The sequence below is a fragment of the Eurytemora carolleeae genome, unplaced genomic scaffold, assembly GCF_000591075.1.
Source record: "Eurytemora carolleeae unplaced genomic scaffold, Eaff_2.0 scaffold291, whole genome shotgun sequence".
NCBI lineage: Eukaryota > Metazoa > Arthropoda > Copepoda > Calanoida > Temoridae > Eurytemora > Eurytemora carolleeae.
The window spans coordinates 23,949-42,480 of NW_019396567.1; the positions used below are offsets into that span (position 1 = coordinate 23,949).

At 33.6% G+C, this 18,532-nt stretch overlaps 2 protein-coding genes across 8 annotated transcripts in view; both read right to left on the reverse strand.

The window, feature by feature from the left end:
- Positions 1-541: 541 nt before the first annotated feature.
- LOC111705626 (uncharacterized) lies at positions 542-13,428 on the reverse strand. The gene is made up of 5 exons (XM_023478233.1): positions 13,344-13,428; positions 12,745-12,883; positions 8,914-8,982; positions 3,457-3,534; positions 542-2,853 (listed from the first exon to the last, which is right to left on the reverse strand). Exons 1-5 carry the CDS (start codon positions 13,346-13,348, stop codon positions 2,716-2,718), a joined length of 429 nt encoding a protein of 142 aa, XP_023334001.1. The 5' UTR covers positions 13,349-13,428; the 3' UTR covers positions 542-2,715.
- An 825-nt stretch (positions 13,429-14,253) lies between these two features.
- LOC111705625 (plasma membrane calcium-transporting ATPase 1) overlaps positions 14,254-18,532 on the reverse strand; it is a 34,768-nt gene continuing 30,489 nt past the window's right edge. For all 7 annotated transcript variants that reach the window (XM_023478231.1, XM_023478228.1, XM_023478230.1 and 4 more), the window contains 7 exons: positions 17,782-17,874; positions 17,388-17,715; positions 17,195-17,268; positions 15,839-16,039; positions 15,369-15,770; positions 14,920-15,157; positions 14,254-14,506 (listed from right to left, as the gene is read on the reverse strand). In XM_023478231.1, coding sequence (XP_023333999.1) covers positions 14,283-14,506; positions 14,920-15,157; positions 15,369-15,770; positions 15,839-16,039; positions 17,195-17,268; positions 17,388-17,715; positions 17,782-17,874 — 1,560 coding nt within the window. In that variant the 3' untranslated portion in view covers positions 14,254-14,282. The remainder of the gene's footprint in view (positions 14,507-14,919; positions 15,158-15,368; positions 15,771-15,838; positions 16,040-17,194; positions 17,269-17,387; positions 17,716-17,781; positions 17,875-18,532) is intronic.

Here is an 18,532-nt window from a genome sequence, read left to right on the forward strand (position 1 = left end):
CACACTCATTGGATATTGAGATCATGCGTTTAACAATAATCCCCAACAGCTCTGACCTCATGACCCTCAGGTTCCTCAGGTTCTGTCGGGACCAAAATAGAAATTTCTTAAATTAAGAAAACCTATCTGAGATAAACGCTCTTTTTGTCTGAGGTTCTGAAAAGTAGACACTCAGATGAATATTTAGAGCTATTTAACTTTAACTTTTTTGTATCAAGGTGAATACAAATAAAAATCTGGAAAGTTTTGGCGTAAGTCTTAATATGTATATAAGAATATTCACAAGCATCTCTTTCGTCACTACAACTTTTCAATAAAAACTATTTTTTATTCACATTAATTCGAGTTTCGAGGTTGGATCTCATTCAATCAATAACATTAATTAGGTGGAGGAAGACTCCAAATAAATGAGAACATAATACTAAACATGAATTAAGTATCATAATTAGTAATGTTCTAATGAAAATATTATTTTCCATATTTTATGAATTAACAAAAAATGATCGTAGTATCTCTCGTTCTCTACAAACAACTGCAAAAGTAAAAATTACATAAATGTTTAGTCCGCTAAAGGAAGCACATTACTAGGTATGCACTAAGACATAGTCCCAAGTGTGGTGTGGATGACAGAATTTATCTTACCATGGAATTCTTTGAGTGCAAGGTCAAAATTTCACATTACTTAGAGTGGGATTTTGCCGATATAATCTACTCAAAATTGTCTGATTATTTTACAAAACTGGATAAATTAAAAAAAAGTTTAAGAAGTCAGGTTTTAATTATCAAGCACAATTATTAAACATATTAAACGTTATTTAAATTAATAAAAAGAGGATTTTAGTTGGTAACTTGAAGCAAAGATGGTTTACTTAGAGCAGATATGAATAAACCTATTAGATATTTAAGTATATTGCTCAATAATTTATTTTGTACGTAAAATATCCCATTCGTGGGGGGGGGAGGGGGGTAGAGTTATAAACAATTGAATTACAAGATCATTGTTGGGAATTAAGATGGAATTCAACTATTGCAACCCCAATCCTAAGCATTTTAGTTACGTTGAAATTGAAAATCCAAGATTTTAAAAATAAAAACCTATTTACAAAAAGGTGAATATCAAATTTCAGTTGTGAAATAGAATACATTAAAAATTGTTTCCGGAATTGCACTGCACCTACATTTAATTAAATCTATTCTGCATCCCAACCACACAATACACATAATGACGAGCTTATAAACATTTTTTGGCCAGTTTTTAAACTAAATGGATAATGTATTCAACTACATGCAGTAATCATATACATATATTAAAACAGAGCAAGATACCTATTATTTGGCATTGTCTACTCTAATTACAAAAAACCAGTGGATAATGAAACATTTCTAAATTCAAGGGCCACAGTGATTCGAAAACGCTGACATACAAAATGTAATTTTTACAAATAAACTTTGTACGGGGCGTTAAAGCTGAAAGGTTATCAAAATATTCTACAGGATCTATTTCTTAAAATCATTTCTACTTAGTAGGTTTGGTCCTTAATGTATTACTTTATAGAAATTATAAAATCTACTGTTGATTGTAAAGAACACTTAGATATCATTGTACATTGTACAGTTCAAATTTAGTAGGATTAAACTTACTACAAGCACATGATTTAAAAGTCGGAAACGATAAATTTCACAAAAATTTCAACAATTACTTTGATATTCACTGAGAGTAACTTGCGTGATGGTCTAGCACGAGTATTATTTTCAAATTTAGAACAGGATCTTGTTTTATGCTTGGTTTTAATCATCTAGCCCGACTTCAGGACAGAAAACCCGCATTCATGTCGGAAATAGATTTTTTAATTGGATGAGCTGTTCAGAATCTAGTTTAGGATACTTATTAATTTCCTTAAATAACAAGATAACTGAGTATATGAAGAAATTATCATTCTCACGAATCATTTTAAAAAATCTTGTCGAAGAGTAAATCATGACCAAAGTCATCATTTGATACTTTTAATATATCCAAACTCTGTAAAGTGTATACCTCAACATGATTCCACTCAAAACCTTAACATTTTCATAGAGCTGACAATGAGATTTTCAAAAATATTTAAACTTGTGTATACATGAAATATAAATCTTTGACGTAAGGAAGTGAACGTTTATAATAATCTCTAAATTCAGACCTGGCCACAATATTTTCGAAACAATCTGTTCAATGTGAGGACTTGAAAAACCTAGAACCCCGAGAAAATCAAGAAACTTCTCCTGCGTCCCAACTTGTGCGTTAACTGACGTGAAGCGCGTGACGGTTCATGGGGGGTAATTTTTCAAAACATTTTATTCCGCGATTAGAACTTTCTTTAAATTTTACGAAATTAAGCTAGTTTGCTGTTTTTATTAACAAATACAGTATCGAGATATAACACTGCAAGGTCAGACATTAGAGTTTCATTTATGCATAGTTTTCTCAGCTCATAGGAACCTACATAACTACAATGAAATAATTTGTAGTGTTCAGTGACTCAATTTAAAAATAAGTGAGGTCTCTGAAAAAAATGTATCATAAATCGTAAAGATTGATAATTTCTTCTCATACCCAAGATAACACAATCAGGAAATACAAAAGTTCCTCAATATCCTTACAAGGCACTGAACCGATCTTCCGATGGAAACAAAATCACGATCAGTAAAACTGTTTCTTCTGAATTTAAGGTTTAGCATCTAGACAGCTGTTTCTGTATGGCTTTTGGTCTTGAGCTGATGAAGGGCGTTACTGTTGTGAAGTAAATTGTCAGGATCACTCACCGCAGAGGCTGCGCTCAATCGTTTATTTAGACTCGCCTGTTTCTGCAGTACCCGCTAAAATATGTTAATTATTGGGTTTTAAATTTTAATCTAATAAATCTCTGAGAAGTCGAAGAAAGTTTTTGTAAACAATGGCCTGAATTAAATGTATATCGACTATTCAAAAATTATAGTAAGGTCTCCCAGTCACCCCCCCCCCAAAAAAAAATGGATAAAAAGTTTCTAACATGGTTGACAACTTGTCTTTTATTCTCATTTTCCCCCCCAAAACAACGAAAATCATTTCCGCCTAAGGGGGGGGGGAGAGGAGGGGGGGGGGAGTTCTTGAAAATATATATCCTGAGCCGAACACTTTAGAATTGTGGAAATCGTGATCAATGCTTAAACTCCTCTTTTTATAATCTGCAGATTAATGTAATCTTAATTTTGATATCCAGGAAAATGTTCATCTAATCAAGGGTGTCGTTTGCATAGTCGAACAGCAAATCAGAAGCTGGGAAATTTGCGCAGAATTAATAAGAGAACTCGCGTTGAAATCCGGCAGAAGAGGGGATCCCGGATCAAGCAGAAAACAAAAAGTGTGCAAAATGGATATTAATATTAAGCGAACCGAATGAAAGGTATACAACAGAGGAGTTTCCAGCTCTGAATTAATACCTGTATATTTGGATTGGAAGTAGCTTGTTGAACCTGAGGAGTATCTACTCCATGACGAAACGCGTTAACAACTCGGATCTGAAAAAAAATCATTAACCTAGGGTTTAAATGAATACATCAATCCTCAAAATAATCAGGGTTAATATTGCAGTAAAAAAATGATGATAGACATACTACATATATAACCCATAATGCGACGCACATGTTTAAGCCCGGTAATTTTGAGGAAAGTTAGTTGCCCGACACCCGTAATATATGTCTGTCTGTATTGGAGATTAAAAAAAAATAAAAAAATGTCACGTATTTGAGATTAAAAGGAGGACCGTTAAGAACTTCCATCAGAGATTGTCATTTTCTCAAGTGCAAGGGATAGGGTAAATGTGGTGCACATGTACACATGTAACACTATAACTGATGAAGGATCTGTAAATGAATAATAGCGGCAACACCATGGCATACTATCACTAGTATGTGAAGTTTTACCACTGGTCATGCAAAAATTGCTACAAATTGCTGTTATAAAAGCTTTAAAAGGTGAGATTTAATCATTTAAAAGTTCTGCATTCTGAGCTAAAAGCGGCTAATTATCAAAAGTCTCAACCAGTAAAATTTTTCTACCACCCTTCTTGTTTTGAAAAGAGTATGGAATATTCCTTTTTAAGTGTTTTCAATTTTAGGATTGAGGGCGTTGACAAAGCTGGATTTTTACTAATTTAATAATCCCTCAACTAGTTTATCTGTATTTACAATTTTGAATAATCATAATGACGTACAATGAATGTATAAAAATGTTAAATCCTGCATCAGTTATGCATGATCATAAGTGCCCCGATGTATTATCACAAGTGCAAGAAATCAGAAAAATAAAAAATGTAAAATAAAACGGTACTGGACTGGATATATTAACCAATAAAATTCATATTTAAGACAATAGATGTGTTTGGTAACAAAGCTATAATATGAATTATAAGGGTTGACATTACAACATTAAGTTTTATTACGGGATAAGAGATAAAAAATGCGACCAATTCTCAATCTTTCTTGTGCAAGTTTAAGATTTATCAGCAATAATTTAGATATTCAAAATCTTATTTTAAGAGTAAGCAACCACCCTTTTTATATTAAATAGAAGCAATTAAATTGACTAGTTATTTCTCAAGAATTAACCATAACCTGAAAAAGACAAAACATTTTCTCCCTTCACTGGCACAACTCAAATCTTAGAATTGATCACAATTTTCATGTGTTTTCTCTCTATTAAGACGTATCCTATACAATTAATGGGATCAAGAGATCATAGAATACTTCTCAGGGGGCAAAGACAAAAAATCACAAAGATAGCCCGTGCTGTTTACACATCATCAATTTAAAGAAGAGAAGTTTACAAAAACCTGACCAAGTTCTTATTCAATGTTAATCCTCCAACTTTGGTTGAAGAAAAGCCAGTGTAAACATCTCATGTTAAGAAATTTATTCTATGTGAAGGGAGCAGTTTACTGTTAAGTGTTAATAATTAAGCACTAGCAATTATTTTAACTATTCCCTTGTATGCTTGTATCTACTACAATAATATGTGCGAAGAACAGAGTTACAACATATAATTTTCCTGAACCATTGCGTGTACACTTAGGTAAACATTAAGGTACTTGTAAGTTAGCTGTGGAAAAAGAGCATGGTTTGGGTCCAAAATCTTTTAGGGTTACAACCGACTGTCCTTATTCATATTTTTTTTATATCTCATAGTTAGAAATTAAGACAGAATTCTGATAAAACAGAACATCACACTTACTTTTTCTGCATTTTGCATGATACTGTTAATTTATTTTTGAATAAAAACCTTACTTCTGTTTTAGGGAAATATGTATTAGTCTCAATGAAGCTCCAGTACAATATGACCGAGGACCAAAGTAGGAATTTACAAGTAGGAATTAGAACAGGTCGGACAGGGAGCTACTTTACAAATGATTCCTAAAAAATCTTACCTTTTTCTCATATTTTAATATATTTTTTGCTGTAGGATTTTCTTAATAGCGATCAACTTGTAAACTTATTGGGTTCAAATTTGATATTTTCGATGGTATTTGAAGTTTGAAATATATATATATATTTAGATTGAAACTTTTTCCATGAAAAGAGAACATATCCCTATTGGTTTTTGGACACCAAGTTGTAAGCACAATTAATTTTGGTTGCCGTTGGTTGTAAGAAGTCCTTAAAAAAGGTGGATAGAGGGAATTGGTCCACACAAAACGCTCAAAATACTGTCCGACCTTACCTAATTCTGGGGTACACCTAAGTTTAATAAGATTGCAACAATGCTCTGTGAATAGTCCAGGTGTTTTATAGTGGTCTTGAAGATAAACAACACGCATAGCTTATATGTATCGAGGAGTTCTGCAACCCTTTTTCAATCACACCAAAATTTATTTTAAGGGTGGTTTACTTTACCTATTTTTATATTTTAGGGGACATTAGTTTCAAAACTAACACTTGGCCCATTTCTAACACTGAAATGGGCACAAATTGAAGGACTGGGTTTTTAAGATCCCAGAAAATGAAATCAAGTATCATTAAAAAACCAATGTTCACACCTTATGATAAGTTTAAAGTTGACATTTTTTGTTTTAAAATATAGTTTTTCCATTTCTAATAAATGTATGGTGTATTTTTGTTCAACTCGGCTAGGATTTAAAGATATACACGCTTGAAAAAGATAACTTTGCAGATTTGGCCCATTTCTACTCATTGTTAGAAATGGGCCAAGTGTTAGTTTTGAAACTAATTTCCCCTGTATTTAGACTAAATCTCGAGTTCTGTTTATAAGCAAGTAAATATTTAGAGAAGGGAAATTCAGTTTAGATAAAAGCACAGTATTTTCATTATTCATCTTGCAGTATATTAAAATAAATTGTTATATAAATTATAGTTTGAAAATGTATTAGTATTCGAAATACAGCCATTTGGTGCGTTGAGATGGAATTTAAACAAATACTTATTAAACTTAATCTTAAAGTTTAGGTTAAAAAATTATTATTATTTTGAATTTACTTCGTGTCAAAGTTGATTTTAAGTACCGATAAAAACATGCAGAATATAAAATAGTTTTAATAACTGGAGAGGAGAAGGGGATGGTTGGGGGGGGGGGGATTCATTCTACAATCAAAATACAAAGCTTTAAACAAACTAAAAAGTGACAGTAAAACTTACTGGTCCAGAGAAAGGCTGGTGAAGTTGGATCCCCTCACCAATGGACCATGTGAGACGTTGTGGAAGGGAGGGTTTATCAAATCGTTTTTACGACTTACATTTAATAAGAGATTCCTGTTTGTGCTAATCCTTCACATTCTATTAAAACTAAAACCTTTTATTCAAGTTTCGATTTCATTAATCCAAATTTGCTAAACACATTTATTTTCAAAATGTCTTAATGTTTAGACTTGGGGTCACAGTTTACAAATAAGATCTAATCTAAATGATTTTGAAGTGAAAATTCATTCGAGATTCTTGGGGTTATCTAAACCATATTCCAGCATACAATCTAAGGACTAACAAACAACATTGATATTATTTACAATTTGCCGGAACAGGCAATTCTCTAAAATTATTAAAATAAAGGAAATGCTGTTAACTTAAACGAAATGCAGTATAGATCACAAATGAAATTAACTACCCGATAAGAGGCGAAAAGCAATCAGAGAAAATTGGTTGTTATGTGTCGAAAAGAGACCACTGTCATTTTATATAACAAATTTTCATCCATCATTTAAGTAATTAGTGTTCATTAGTGTGTTATTTCTTAAAGAAGAAGGAAAATTTGTCGCTGTATAATCAAGGGAATTACAGCCATCACTTGATTGCCTACATTACTTTTGGCACTTGAACTTTTTATGTCTGACGGATGTAAAATAAAAACCATAGCGGATAGCAATGTGAGTGAAAATAAAAACAAAAATACTGAGATAAAGACAATGTCGTGACATATAATAAAAGAGGAGTCAACAAAAAATTAACTTTATCAACAGAAAAAAAACATGCATGTGATAGTTTTTTAAGGTCAAAGTCAAAAACTGTGAAATAATGGCAAAAAGAAATATATTTTCAAACTTTATTGCTGGAAACCCAAACCTATTTTTTGTATTCCTATACCATATTAAATTGTGTTTCTACACTTTATAAAAACTTTTTAAAAATTAAACCGCAAGAATTTGAGAACTGAGTGAAATCAGAGGTCGGAGAAACCCTTTCCCTGAGAGATCTAGTTTTATCAAATATCTAATATCCCCATTCAAGTCTTTCCATTTTTTACCATGTAAATTATTCGAAGTATATCCCCCCCCCCCTCCCCTTTCAGGACTTTTATCAGCTATTCACCTTCCTCTTCCCCCGAGCCATGTGTAATCCATCATTTCGTTGAAATCAAGGCCAATCAAAGTTCAAATGACAGAAATTTTGATAAACCGTTCAATGTTGTACTTGGAGGTGCAATGTGTCCTGAATATGACATCTCCAAAAGCAGACATAGTCAAAATGAAAAAAATGTAATCTAAATTGCCTTTTGGATGATACAATTAAATTTTTATCATTCATTCAGAATTTCAGCTATATTGGTTTTAGTTATTTCATTATCTTCTATAAAAATTACCTTAAAATAAAAAGAAAGCCGTGTAAAATCTAGTTTGAAACAAGGGGTTAACCCTAAACCATGGATAGTAAAATAGTGATATATTTTATTGCTTTTTTTAAAACCGTGGATAGAGAAAGTGGTTTTATTAATTTTTTAAAGAAAACTTAATATTGAAAACCAGCAATTAATATTTTGAATATACTCTTCTCAGCATGCAACAAAATCGCTTTTTTACTGTTATTTCAAGTAGAAATTGCACAATATGTCAAATAATAGACTATACCATCATTATTCAAGAGAACAGATTTAAGTGTTTACTACAAGTAAACTGGCAGTGCTTATTGTGAAGAACGGGTTAACCAATTCATTAATGGAAGGGCTGCATAGTTCATATTTTGTATTTACAAAACAATCTTATCTCAACCAACTTATTTCATCATTATTTCTAGAATGCATGAGGTTATCACACTTAGCTCAGAGAACTTGAACCTATATCAGTCCAAGATTTAGACAAGATAATTTGTAATTTAATTAAAAAGACTATCCTCTGTATGGCTTACAATTAAAAGGTTCACACCAAATTTAGTCACTTTTTATTCTTTATCTGACCCCAAAACATATCCTAAGTGAACCTTTTAAAATTGAAACAAAGGCATGCAAAGAACACTTTTAACTAGTCGTGCAGTTTATGCAAAAAATTTGCAAACCAATAAAAAAGACACAAATCGTTAAAACGTAGAAAGGCCTATTGATAAAATGAGGATACAGGATATGGGTAAACCCAACACCTGCACCTCAGAAGCTCAACAGAGATTTAAATGCTCAGGGCTTACTGCTTGATCTGTGGTATTTTTGGAGTAGGGTACAGGAATGAGTCTGTCCTGTCTGTCCCCGCCTATTACCTATAGGAGGGGCTTTATTAGTTGGCAGGGAGGATAGTTGTGTTTATGGGTAGTTCAAGCTAACATGGCCAATGGTTACAAGGTAAACTATGGACTATGTTAAAAATTAAGGTGAGGAACTCTGGTTTTGAAAAGTAAACAGCCTTCATTTCGACATTGTATACAATTAGGCTCAGTACTTTCCTAAACTAGCGCAGACATTGACAATTCCAGGGAAATGGTTGTGTTCTAAATTAAATGTGCTGAATGACAATGGGAAAAGAGTTTATGAAAATGGCAGTGATCTCTCTATGAAACCAGTTCAATCTTCGGAATGTGTATGTTCTTAATGTTACGTTCTAAAAACACTGACTTTTTACTATAAAATGGCACAAAGATGTTTCATGTTCCAGGCTTAACGCTTCTCTTCAGGTTTACAATAACTTACAACTTCAAATTTCACTGATGAACACTACTATCTATGCAATTCTGAGCAGTATTGGGTTCAGAATGGAGGAGCTCCAGATATAAACAGTGGGAAATGGTTGAAAACAAAGATATTCCGAAATTGCAATTTATATTCTTTTTATTGGAAATTTTAAAAAAAGAAAATATTTCTTGAAGACATGGTTGCAGCCAATTATTGTATGCCCTTATTGTCACTAGAAATTATGTATGCAGATATTTAATAGTAAATCTATTAATTCTAGCCAAATAAGATAAAAGCAAAAAATTAATAATCTGGAAAAAAATATTGTAACATCTTTTTTCACTATGATAATCATGTTAGTAATGCAAAGAATATCCCATGGACAAATAAAAGACAAGACAAATCCGGTTTTATTACTCAGCCTATACAGTAAACACACCCTGTATTGAAGCTCTTTAATTCATATTGGTTAGCAGAAATAAGAGAATTTCAATTTCCATGGACCATAGATAGTAAATCTTTACTTACAGAATAAATTATGTTGCATTAGAGTTCTCGCTCAGTATGCTTAAAGTAGAAGTTTAGTTGTTAGTAACATATGGAAGCATTAATCTGTTAGTTAATATAAAGTCTAAGAAAGGCAAACTTAAAAATTAAACTATAGGTGTTAATCAAACGGATAAGTTCATGGTTTATATCATTCTAATGATTTTGAGGGAGAGCATTGGGATGGGTGGACTGACATTGGATATTACCCAATATATTTCATCACAAAACACGCATCCCCTTCCTCCAAAAAAAAAAAATTCACAAAACCAGTATTTAATTTGGCATTCAACTAGAATATTATCGAATGTTATTCCATTAGCTTAACATGACTACATTTAAAAGAGATTTAGTTTAGTAGTTCTCATATACTGGTTTCATGAATTAATTTTGGTATATCAGAGGTTGGAATCTGAATGGGCTTGGAGTCCCCTGGCTTTAATTCTGTAGGATTGTTCACATTTAGGCTGGGAGATTGGATTGTGGAAATTGAATGTTGGAGTTGGATATTGCCAGGGAAATGTCGAGGGGACAGGGGCTGAGGAGCATGATTGTATGCTGGGGTGAAGGGAGGTGGCATGTTTGAATCAAAAGATCCAGGTAAGGAATGGGGGGGATGCATAGGCACCATTTGGGGCAGGGTGTAGTGCCCCATAGAGGGTCGACGGTTGGGGTCACCAGGTGTATGACCAGGAACAGTGAGTTCTGTGGGACCCATTGATGGCCTTCTTACCACTACTTCATACTGATATCCATCTGGCAAGCCTGGAGCTACCATAGGATTCAGATAGGAGTGGTAATATGCTGGCTCATAAAATGGTGGATGAAAATAAGGGGATGGTATAAGGTGACTATACTGATTGGGTTGGATAGGCGATGTAGCCCTTGTATATCCAAATACAGATCCCCCTCCCCCATCTCCCACATCAATCATTACAGGGGGGACAGGACTTGGGGGTGCCACTTGTGGCATATTCCCTCCATAAACAGGGGCAGGGGCTAACCATGACTCATCCGTTTGAGTAAAAGAAGACTCCACACTTTGAGTGGCAGCATCACTAGATGCCCTTGGTCTAGTTGCCCCAGGCTGGGCAAAAGTGGTGCTGCCACTAGAAACACTGCGTTGTACCCTGTATGCACCACCATCAACTTTAAGATAGTTATTAGAAGAAGCCTCCACCACGTTAGATTTTGCAAAATTTTGACTCATACCATGGCTTGTGGTGCGGATGTAATGTCCATTTGTAGCCTGTCCACTACCTTTCCTTCCCCTTTCTTCATCATCGACATTAGATATGTCGGATGTAGGTCGGGTGAGGTAACTTCGAGTGGATCGCACGCTATGCATGCTGTGACATGACCTTTTTTCCTCCATATCCTCCAAAGTAGACTTGAATGCTCTGATGACCCGAAGCTGTAACGTGATAACAATGGAATAATTATGTCATGGGTACATAAAAACTAAATATGTAATACATAATTCATAAAATCCTATGTACAGAAACACTAGTTATAAACACATTACATAATTAATCTTAATTACACTTTAAACTACATTATATTGTTTTTTTTCCTTTCTAAATGGAATTTAAAAATATTGTTTTTTGTTTTTACATAATCCTTAGTCGCCGTTACAAAACTTAAAAAATTGAGTATTAATGTTTATTTTACTTTTAATTTTGAAGTACAAAAATAAGCCTTGAAAACTAGGGTGTTTTCAATTTCAATTTCAACTAGTGAACTGAACTTAGGTTTTTAGAAACTTAGTTATTAAATATTTAGATGTATCCACTCCATCCATAAAATCAAAAGGAAAGGGCAGTTCGATTTTCTTTCACCATTTGAGTTCACATAATTAGGGAGAATGCCTGAGTGAAATCTTCTGAAGGGAAAATGTTAAATATCAAATAAAAATAAAAATTACAGACCTAGCAATGTAACGTATACGATATCATCTAATAAAAAGTTCCTCTCAAAAGAGGGAGGAGGGGGGTCACTCTAAACCATGCACTATTTACCCAACCCGCGAAAGGAGCAGGTACAATATACCACAAAACGAGAATAAGATGTGTTCATACATTTATATATCATGAAGTCTTGCAATTTGCAAATTTTGTATCCCAGGCAGTAATACTTTTTCATTTAAGTAGGTGTTAATACTTATGAAAAGTATATGTTTGCAGTGGAAATTTAAACTAACTAATACTGATTGCATCTAGTGGAAAAATGGAAATGCGGAAATGAATTTAAATATCCTTCAGCTCATTCAGGAGACAAAGGAAATTCACTAATACTGATTGCATCTAGTGGAAAAATGGAAATGCGGAAATGAATTTAAATATCCTTCAGCTCATTCAGGAAGACAAAGGAAATTCTTCTTTAATAACGTAATGATAAATAAAAGCTTTAAATCAAATTGAATATACATGCTTCTCAAACAATCCAAGATTCTAAAAATTATAAGACCTGTCATCGAACTCAAAATGAATGGCAAAAAGTAGAATTATGAAAATCACAAAATTTATGTTAGTTTTCAAAGTCATATTAAAAACAAAAGAAATGGAAGAAAAATGATGATCAGCTCATCCTAAATATGCATTATTTGATCATGCTGTGAAAATGTGAAACTAAGAAATGAATGCACCCTGGTCCAATTAAAAACAATGTGGTATTTATGTAACTCCCGTATATCTTATGAACTAATAACACATAAAGCATGGAGAAAGTTACCCCACTCCCCCCTCCCCCGCCTAATGCTGAAAAAAGACTTTGATGAAGGAAAATGTGAAATATTTTTTAATCTCTACCTGAGTCTGTAACCTAGTCAGCCCACGGATCCAGAGGATCTGACCGCTCCGTCCAACTACAGGGTGAGGGCTGTAGGTGTTGTTACTGTTATCCTCAACCATACAGGGTGAACTCATGTCAGGAGGATTGGATCCCAACCTTAAAATTATTCACATTAAAAAAAGACTGTCGATGGTAATTTATCTGATCAATAATTTAAAAGATATCGTCGTTTTCCTGACTAAACCTGTTTACCTTTAACACTTTCCTCCATTATTGTTTCCAAAGAAAAAAATTGCGTAAATAATAAATTTTCAGATAGAAGATGATAAGTATCTCATTTATTCTTAATCAGACAAAGAGTACTGTTGTGAATCGGACATGATAATCAAACAATTCATGTCAGATTATAATATAGAAAAAGGGTGATCAAATTAATCTGCTGGTGCCAAACGGCTGAACCAAAATGGCTGAAATTTGTGGAGGAAACCCTTGGGTACCGTGGGAGTAACAAAGGATTTTAGCCTTTTTTTGTTAAAAATTTGAAGTTTTTCTAGTGTTTTTAAATTTCCACGGGCAACGCGGGCACTTCAGATATTGTATCATAAAATGAACTTACTCCATAGATTTTCCTAAGGAACCAATTGGTATGGTTGTTATAACTTGCTGCCATACTAGAGTTCCAACACCGAACAGAACACACCTTAAAAAAAAATATTTATATTTATTTATATACCGAATAAATGTAAACTATATATTTATCTCGCCAATAGATAACTTGATTTGTACGAAATAAGCAAGATCTCGATAGAGGTGAAAAATAAAAATTTTTCTCCGAACGCCGACCAAATACCAAAAAGTAAGAAAAAAATGAACAATAAATAACAATTTTAAATAACATTTTTAAATAGCCGATACTTATTCAAAAGTTAACGAGTGAGAAACATATTTACATAACATTATTTAAAATTGTATTTATTAACTGATCAGCGACAGTAAGTGCACAGAGCAAATACATGTAGATTAGGAATCAATCCGGTCCACCATACAACAAAGAGGTGAGCAGAAAGAATATCAGGACTAAAACTTTACTAAACTGTATTTAGGCAAATAGATTATCAAGAACAAAAGGTGGCAATAGAGAAATGGACCAAATATACAAGACGTCACAAGTCAAGGAAAACGAAATTTTCTTAATTTAGTTGATATGCTTTCCAAGATAAAATATAGAAGAAACAGAAAATAAAGAACACATAAAATTTCACTTATTTTACTGTAAGAAAAGCACTATCATTAATAATTTTGTCATACACAAAAACTAAATTGACACTTGTGACGTCAGAATACAGCTATACTGAGAGTGTACAAATTCTTCTTTGCCATCTTTTGTACTAGAATCTATTTGGTATTTAGAACTGTCTCATTTAAAGTTAGGAGATGTGTAGTTTATTCACGTGCTATGGCGGACTAGTTTAATACTTTACATATACAACGGTGTTGGACATTGCATAGATAGGATATATCATATATACATCGGACAGGACATTTAATAAGAGATTTAAACACTGTTTATGCAACTACTTTCAATATAAATGTTGGCTTGTCTCACCTGAGAAAGGAATGTTGCAATCCATATAACATAATAAATAGGATTGGTGAAAACTCCGCTAAATACGTTCCTTTGTCCATGAATCTTCCTGGCGTTGATTTCGTTGAATAGAGTCATCATCACGAAAGCATTGAAAATCAGGGTAAAATGCTCGGAGGGTGGAGCACGCAGATCTAAATATAAAAAAGTTAAAATTTAAGTAGACAATGGACGCTTGATGGGTCTGTCCTAGTGAACGATTTTTGGACCAGGGGTCCAAAAATCGTTCTCTAGAAATATACCCGCTTGATAATCGTTTTTCAAGTAGAGTGAACTCTTTGGGGAAACGGTTTACTTAATTATTTACTTGATTAAGGCTTATTCTTACTGCTTACTTTAAAAAATACAGTTTGAGTTTAAAAACAAATATTACTAATTTTATGAGAAAACCACAGTGGTTTAAAAATTAATTCATACATCTTAACTGTCTGCCATAAGTCACTCATATTTTAGCATAGCGAGGGGGGAGAGGGGGGTTTCTATAGTGAACTACATTGTTTTTAAGTTTTGTGGAAATAATTGATAGGGGTTTAGTTGAGAAGTGTACCTGCATATCTACCGCTGTCAATATCAAATAATTTCTCTCCGAAAAACATTATTCCGAAGACGACTACGAGCTGATATATCGCCTGCCCCAGGATATTCTTAGCCATTGTGGCGGAGATGAGAGGAGATGTCCTCCCGTATGGTTTCCTGAGAAGGAGATCAGGAGTAGGTAGCTCTGTGGCAAGAGCAAGACTTGCAAGTGTGTCCATAATTAGGTTTACCCACAGCATTTGAACAGCCTGTTTAAGTATATAATGAATAATAATGAAATGGTAAATTTTCTTATGTTTCATAATTTAACAATTCAAACTCTATTTAATTCAATGTTTTATAAAATCCAAATTATTTATAAAAGAGTCTTATTTAGTCGTAATTAAAAATAAACAACAACTATTCACTTTGCTCACATAAAATAGTAAACATCTGATATCAGGCAAAGGCTTGACTTACTTTGAGAGGACTGTCCTGTATTGCGCAAGCTCCAACAAAGGCAACAACAACTGCAACAACGTTGACAGTAAGTTGAAACTGCAAAAACTTGGAAATGGAGTCGTACACGTTTCTTCCCCACATAACTGCCTTGACTATACTTGTAAAATTATCGTCTGTCAGAATAATATCTGAGGCTTCCTTTGCCACATCGGTTCCAGCTATCCCCATCGCAAACCCTACATCAGCCTTTTTTAGTGCAGGAGCATCATTGGTACCGTCCCCAGTGACAGCTACGACTTCCCTGGCATTAGAAATGTTGCTGTCAATGATACCCTTGACCAGGGTATATTTATCGATAGGCTGGGAGCGGGCCAGCACTCTAAGCCGGGGCCAGACCTTGTCCAATAAATCTTGCCTGACCTTAAAAATATGAAATTTAAAAAAATGAGAAAATTATTTTTAGGTTATTCAAAAAGTGTACCCCTTACCTCACTGGTATGAGGGTCTCGAATTTTCTTGTTAAACTCTTTCCCATCCAGAACTAAGAAATTATCCCCGGGTTTTATTATTCCGCATTTGGTGGCGATTGCTCTTGCAGTATTTATATTATCTCCGGTAACCATCCGAACTGTTATCCCGGCTCTCTGGCATCTCTTAATAGCATCAGGAACCTCATCTCGTACAGGATCCTGCAACATAAAAACGTCAGACTCAGATACTTCAGGTATTTTTGAACCTAAAATGCTTTCCATGGTGTTATGATGACAACTGACAGTTTATCTTCACATTAAATTTAAAATTTAGAACGATACAAATTAAATGAGTGCTTGTTCTTGGTTCCTTTTTAAAAGTTTAAGATTTCTTGATCTTGGTATCTGCCTTTTTGCGCATATATTTCAACTAGATTACTTTCTATATACAAATTTACCTTGTCTGGGTGTCTTTTTGTTTGTATCCAATAAACGTCAAAACGGCTGAACCGATCGGGCCAAAATTTTGTGTGGGACATCACGTGACCACAGAAAAGGTTTATGAATGATTAAAACTTTAAAAAATTGTGTTTAGAAGTTTTTTATTTTTGTAAAATTTTGAAAATGCGCGAAAAAATTTTATGAAATTCGCAAACTTTTTTATTATTTTTTTTTACTGTACAAAGAGAAGATGCTCACAGATAACGCCCCAATTTAAAGTTGAAATAGAAGATGGGCTCGAAGCGCCCTAAAAACCTAGTTAACTAAAGCCAACTTAAAACATAATACACAAGACACTTTTTCCTTTTGTGTATCTGAATTGAATACCTCAAGATTGCGTGATGTTTTCAGAAATTTCCATTTCGACATTTAGCATTAAAAATTTCCAATATCTATTTACCGTACATAACCCTAGCTGTACATAAACCCCTTTGAAACATTTGTACGAATTAGCGCTTACCAACGAGGTTATGGAGTATTGAGTGATGATGTACGCTAATCCTGTACTAATTTTATAGCATATTTGTTTATTATTATAAGGAGATTCAGGCCTAACCTGTAGTATTTCAATATTAGTAAACAGTTGTAAGTGTACAGTACAGCTAACTAAGCACACAGGTAGAGAACAATCATCCCCCTAGCGCTTACCTTCAGCATCTGAACTCAGTTGCCACTGCACTTACTTTTAAATTGAGGGGTAAAGCCTTACTGAATATTGCTTAACTCTAGTTCTTTAATGAAGTAATCAGTGTCTCAGAATGAATTGACGAGCCATATAGAGCGTAGAATTCAGGGGTTGAATATACAAAAGTTTCGTTTTAAAGAATCAAGAATTATAATAAATTAAAATTATAATGACTATATTAGACCTACCTCTATACCAACAATGCATACACACGTCATATTAGCAATGACATTATCTTCTCCCATCGTTTCAAAGTTAGGCTCTAAAACGTAAATTTTTATTACGATATTTAAAAAAACGTCCAGTTTTTCTGGAGGTTTCAATTAAAGATTGCAACTGATTCAATTAAAAAATATTGAAAATTTCATATATTTTCATTACCTGTTCCTGGGTCATAGTGAACCTGGTTTCTCTCAGCCTTCCCTGGAACAAAGTCTCTATAGGCCAGGGAAATGGTACGCAGTCCATCCTTGGCCATCGGTTCGATCACCGTCTGAACCAGTCTATCCTGATGTGCTGCTGTAAACGCTTCTATCTTTCCTCCCTCGCCGACCAGAAAACTGCACTTTTTCATGATTATCTCTGATGCTCCCTTGGTGTAGACCCTGAACCCGCCGGAGTCGAGAGGGATTATTGTGCTCATCGATTTTCTGGCCGAATTGAAGGTGTAGACCTTCTTGAACCTAGTATCCGGCATATCTCGCCTCAACTACACATAACAAGTTTCAAACATTGGAAATTAAGCAGAAAAAAAGAGAAAAAAGGAATAGGTTACCTGTCTATAATCGACTCCGAGATCAATAACGAACCCAAGAAGAGCACACTCCGTTTTATTACCGATCTGTGTGGGCAAGCTACCGGCCTCGACCTACAAAAGAACAAATATGTATAACTCTCTATTACGCACATCTCCAAGCACATGTCCTTTATTCAAAATAATGAGTACAAATCAAAATCAAATAAATCAATGAAAATTCATACGTAGGCATAGAATAAAATTAATATACAGGCTGTCGTATTAAATATCTACGTCCTAGATATAGAATATGAAATAATGGAGAAAAAAATTTAGTCGCGGCTTGCAGAACACGATTAACTAGTTTAAAATTCATAATTGTAAAAACAAAACAAAAACTAATTTTCCTAAAACTTCTGAATACATTTAAAAATGATTATATATTCAAGCCTTGGAATTTACTTTTGCTAATTAAGATTTACATATTACAAATTTAATTAGAACTACTGCTATTAACCATTCAAAAGTTGCAACCAAAAATGTTGATTCAAAATATATTTGGGGTTTAGATCACATCTTTATTTAAGTAAATGAAGCCATACAAATATCAATAGCTCATGCACATTGCTTAGTGGCACGTTTTGTTAGGCAAGCAATCCTTACTTCTCTAATGAATTAACTTATTTGTTCCTTCTAAAATGTTAAGGTGTATGTAGGGTCTCTATAACAAGAATAAGAATGATATATCTCCGTCAGTTGTGATTGGTTTAATATTTTCGTTGTTTAAATG

Bases quoted from the DNA above. Each gene is read 5' to 3' on its own strand.
- LOC111705626 (XM_023478233.1), bottom strand. The intron at 3,535-8,913 runs GTAAGCCCTGAG...ATTTTTTTTCAG, and splicing joins AAAATACCACAGATCAAGCA to ATCCGAGTTGTTAACGCGTT. The intron at 2,854-3,456 runs GTATTAATTCAG...AACATATTTTAG, and splicing joins CTTCCAATCCAAATATACAG to CGGGTACTGCAGAAACAGGC.